Source organism: Thrips palmi, unplaced genomic scaffold (genome assembly GCF_012932325.1).
Source record: "Thrips palmi isolate BJ-2018 unplaced genomic scaffold, TpBJ-2018v1 HiC_scaffold_16, whole genome shotgun sequence".
Classification (NCBI taxonomy): Eukaryota; Metazoa; Arthropoda; class Insecta; order Thysanoptera; family Thripidae; genus Thrips; species Thrips palmi.
This window is the reverse complement of record NW_023144625.1, coordinates 15,674,821-15,679,448: the sequence shown is the minus strand read 5'-3', so window position 1 is coordinate 15,679,448 and position 4,628 is coordinate 15,674,821. Positions and strand designations below refer to the sequence as shown.

At 39.1% G+C, this 4,628-nt stretch overlaps 1 protein-coding gene across 3 annotated transcripts; it reads left to right on the top strand.

Moving 5' to 3' along the window:
- Positions 1–429: 429 nt before the first annotated feature.
- On the top strand, positions 430–4,536 carry LOC117642525 (carnitine O-acetyltransferase-like). Of its 3 annotated transcripts, none has more exons than XM_034380785.1 (14): positions 430–583; positions 1,088–1,155; positions 1,239–1,405; positions 1,485–1,620; positions 1,705–1,877; positions 1,994–2,156; positions 2,245–2,428; positions 2,513–2,688; positions 2,779–2,879; positions 2,961–3,080; positions 3,169–3,291; positions 3,385–3,583; positions 3,661–3,798; positions 3,881–4,536. In XM_034380785.1, exons 1-14 carry the CDS (start codon positions 541–543, stop codon positions 4,100–4,102), a joined length of 2,013 nt encoding a protein of 670 aa, XP_034236676.1. In that variant the 5' UTR covers positions 430–540; the 3' UTR covers positions 4,103–4,536. The 3 variants fall into 3 exon arrangements, with proteins under 3 accessions (XP_034236676.1, XP_034236678.1, XP_034236677.1); XM_034380787.1 differs by lacking the exon at positions 430–583 and adding an exon at positions 590–729; XM_034380786.1 differs by lacking the exon at positions 430–583 and adding an exon at positions 717–858.
- Positions 4,537–4,628: the final 92 nt, after the last annotated feature.

The following is a 4,628-nucleotide window of genomic DNA, read 5'->3' as shown; positions in this document are numbered from 1 at the left end:
CTACTATTCTACTTACTTATACTGTGTGTGAGTCTTCATATGTTTCAAAGTTAGGGTATAAATTACAAATGATGTGTCTTTCGCCCCGTTTACGTCAAATAAAATTTCAAAATATTATAAAAGCGAACATGTTTTTTTTTCCCCCCATGGAACTTCCCTTTGGTAGCAGACCCCAAGTTCATACTATATCACCCACTTGATTCCCAGGGTGCTGATAGATCAAAGTCAGCAAACAAAACAAAGGGAGGCTTTGAGTCTGGAGCATGGAGTCGGCTCACGCAGGTGGACTTTCCCCTTCCAACACACTTCTTTTCAAACCCGCTGCCTACAGCGCGCCAGAGTCAAACGGCAGCTGACAGCTGACAGTCGCGTGACGTCATGCTGGCTTCAATGGGCTCTCCCCGGAGCTGAGCTTCTTTAAGATTGTTTTTACTGTCATAGTTCATTTTTTATTGTGAGATAGAGACGGGTCCACAGATCAATCGGTCTGTCAGCCAGTGTGTGCCCATAAGTGGACGCTGCGTTGTCGAGGGGCTCAAGATGTCGAGCAATATAATGTGCGAATGCATGACAGGGAGGGAAGGTGCGTTGGTTCACCTGTTGGATTATTTTGGTCAGGCTTTTGTTTGCAGCAGACAGTTGTCATGGAAAATCAGACGACAGTGTCTAAAACTGTTTTTGACAGAGTAGCTTGTTGAACCGGTTGGAAGTCCACTCTCTTCGTTTTAGGTAGGGTGTTGCTAGGATCTGTGTTGATGCATTCCCAAAAGCTGACGGAGCAACAAGCGTCTGGTTTGCCTGTCTCTTGAACTTTAAACCCGTAAATGTCCCAGTTGTTTGCTGGCATGGAAGGTTATGGTATGACGATGTAAAATTCAGTTTTATCATCTGCTTTTTCGTCACCCAGAGGGGATTGTCGACTCATAAAGATAATTTTCGCTCGAACAATGGAATTTTTATTCAGTACTGTCTGGTCTCTGACTAGCCTCTTGTATCTGCTCAGTTTTCCTGTCGCGTTCATTTATAGAAGAAACAGTGTAGTGACTTGCTACTGGTATCTAATACTATGCGCATTCATTTTTTTCAGATCACACCTTAAGCCCTCCAACAAACATGCTGCGCACTATAGGAACCATGAACCAAATCCCATCCTTGGTAACTCCCAACAGAAAAATATGAATGCTAAGAATTTAGTAAGCGTTAATGTTTACTATATTTGCTCTTATTCTTATTTTCAGATTGGTCCTCAAATTGACCGAATGCTTATGTCGTCGGTGTTTGCTAAGAGATGGCCACACAGCTCAGCGGTAACTTGGCAATCAACAGCTGCAGCACAGAAAACAGATGTTACTTTACCCCAACTACCTGTTCCTCCACTGCAAAGCACTCTACAAAAACTAATTAAGTACGTCAAATGAAGAATGTGTGTATTTTTCTCTGTGGCTTAGTATCAAGATCTTTCATTGTTGCGTTTAATTGTTCAGAACAGCAAAACCCCATCTATCTGCAAGTGAACTGTGTGATACCATTAAAATTGTCGAAGAGTTTGGCAAAACCGGTGGTATTGGGGAGAAGCTCCAAGCCAAACTAGAAAAGAGAGCCCAAACCAAGCATAACTGGGTAAAATATTTTACTTAATCTATAATGAGCATCTATAAGTTGATTTCTCACTACTCATGCGATGCATTATGAATTTTCTTTTAGCTTGAGGATTGGTGGCTTGCATACTCCTATCTTGGTTTTCGTAGTCCAGTTGTCGTTCACTCCAGTCCAGGTCTGGTATTTCCTCTTCAGGACTTTAAAGATGTAAATGAACGGCTGGTTTATGCTGCTCGCACTATCGTGGGTGCCTTGAACTACAAACTACTCATTGACAGGTTTGTAATTCAAATTTCAAAATATCAGACCTGTTCTTCTCATGCCATTTTTCAATTATAATTCAATAAAAGTGTTTAAAGATAGAAACTACTACAAAGAAATTTTTTTCTTGCAGTGGAAGGGTTCCTCAAGACAAGCAAGGCAACAATCCATTGGATATGGTGCAGTACTCCAGGATTTTTGGTGTCAACCGTGCTCCACACATTCCTCTGGACAAGCTAACATTTGCGGATCCCAAATGCCCTCCTAAGCACATTGTTGTTGTCCATAATAATCATGTAGGTTACTGTTGTATGTTGTGATGCCAACTCTTCATAAATCTATCATCTCAACCAAATTGATAACCTTTTCATATTTTGTTGGTAGTTTTTCAAGGTGCCAGTCATTAATGAGAGAGGCTTGCCACTGGATGAAAAGGAAATTCTTTTCATGCTGAAGTATGTTATTGACAATTCCAAAGTAGCTGCCCCACCAGTTGGTATTCTCTCTAGTGCCCATCGGGATGAATGGAGTAAGGCTTACAAGGAACTGTCTTGCGTGAACAATGGAGGTGACTAAGCTTTGGAATGCTTCCAGAATTATTCTTAACTTTCATGTCATCAAAAAATATATTTACTTGTTTGTCTTTTTTCAGTGAACAAGAGGTCCATAGAGGAAATAGAATCTGCTTTATTTGTTCTTGCTCTGGATCAAAAAAATCCTGAAATGCCAAAAATTATGAATAGGCGAACAGTTGCTGCACTTCAAATGTTGCATGGTTTGGGAAGTTTCTCTAACAGTGGAAACCGTTGGTTTGATAAAACCATACAGGTAGGTGGTTATCAAATATATATGTTCGTCTATTCAGTTAATTAATCCTTAAATTAAATGTAAAATTTTGATGAAATTAATGGTTTCTAGTTCATTATTGGAACTCATGGAGAGGTTGGTCTGTGTTATGAACATAGCCCTGCTGAGGGCCAGCCTGTGGCAGTGATGATGGACTTCATTCTGAAGCATATGTAAGCATTGTTCTTTTTCATCTTTCTCTCTATTTGATTGTAAATAGAAAAAATAATTTTGAAACTTGTTTTCCCACTCAGTGCATCATGTAAAAATGAATTTGTGAAGGAAGTTACCTGCCCTCGTCCTGAGCCTTTGCCATTTGTTCTGAATAATGCCCTGCAGTGTCATATTGAAGACGCCTCACGTGAAATTGACAGGTTTGTTTGAACTGAGACCAGAAATTTATTTTATAAAGTGTCATCTGTTTGCACTTATGCTAACATCTGTCCTAATGTCTTCTCACAGCTTGGTTGCAAATGTGGATATGAATGCCCATTCTTTCAAGGGCTATGGTAAAGATTTTCCCAAGCAAAACAAAATGAGCCCTGACAGTTACATTCAAATGGCAATGCAACTTGCTTTCTTCAGGTAGGTAGAAAATTAAGGTACTTAACTGATGTTTCTTTTTCCATTTTAAAAATATTGTGATGATAATTTTATTCTAATGTTTGGCACTATAAGGCTCCATGGACTACCTGCTGCAACATATGAGACTGCCAGTACACGAATGTTTTTAGGAGGCCGAACTGAAACAATTAGATCATGCTCTGAGGAATCAACCCACTTTTGCAAGACTATGCTTGATAGTTGTGCCAGTCTTGATGACAAGTTCAAATCCCTCAAAACAGCAGTTAATGCTCACCGATCCTACACTATGGAGGTGAGTCTGTTTATTAAATTGTAATTGTATTCGGTTTTTAGTTCACAATTACACTACAACCCTCTTTCCCTCCCCAGGCTTCTAAGGGCCAAGGCGTTGATCGACACCTTCTCGGCCTGAAGCTCATTGCCCAAGAGGATGGTGTAGAAACACCTGCCCTTTACTCTGACCCAGGAGTTACCCGCAGCGCTCGCATGAGAATATCGTCCAGTCAAGTTAGTACACATTCAATTTCATCAAATTCTTAATTCTTAGTGTGATCAATAAAAATATTGCATTCAATTTTATCATTATCAGGTGGCTGCCTCTGTTGAAGCGGTAATGTGCTACGGACCTCTTGTCCCAGATGGCTATGCTTGCTGCTACAACCCATTGCCTCAGCAAATTATGTTTGCTATTTGCACCATGAATGAATGCCCTGAAACAAGTGCTCAGGCATATGTTGATGCTCTGGAGGCATCACTTTTTGACATGCAGAAGGTTGTGTCATCATGCAGCAGTGTTCAATCAAAATTGTAAATTCATTTACCAGTAAGTCCTGTAAAGTATTTTGGTACTGGAAGAACTGTCCCTGGCATGAATATTATGATACAAATGGTTTCAGGTTTTATTGTGTTGGTTTTATTTTTGATGCCTGATTATGTGATGGTTTGCTGGTATTAATCTGTTTTTAGTGGTTTGTGTTCAGTATTTATTTGCTGTATTCTTAATTTTAAAATGCCCACCAACTTTATATTTAGTCATTCAACTGACCATACTATGGAGTTTCCTTAGTAGCTTGCCTTTGTATTTTTACAAGCACAGAAAAACTGAAGACTTAATATTTTTTAGCCTAATTTAATGAGAGGCTTGGACTGTAACTCATTTAGTGATTATATTTTGTGATGTTTACTAATTCTTATCTATATCTTTGTTACCCAATTATTAATAAACTTTAATTCTCAAAATAGTTATCTTATTCAAGTCTGCCTTCAATCCTTTTTCTCCTGCATCAGTGTTTGTTTAATGTTTTGGTTCAAAAATCTTAAATGGTCCAAATTGGAGC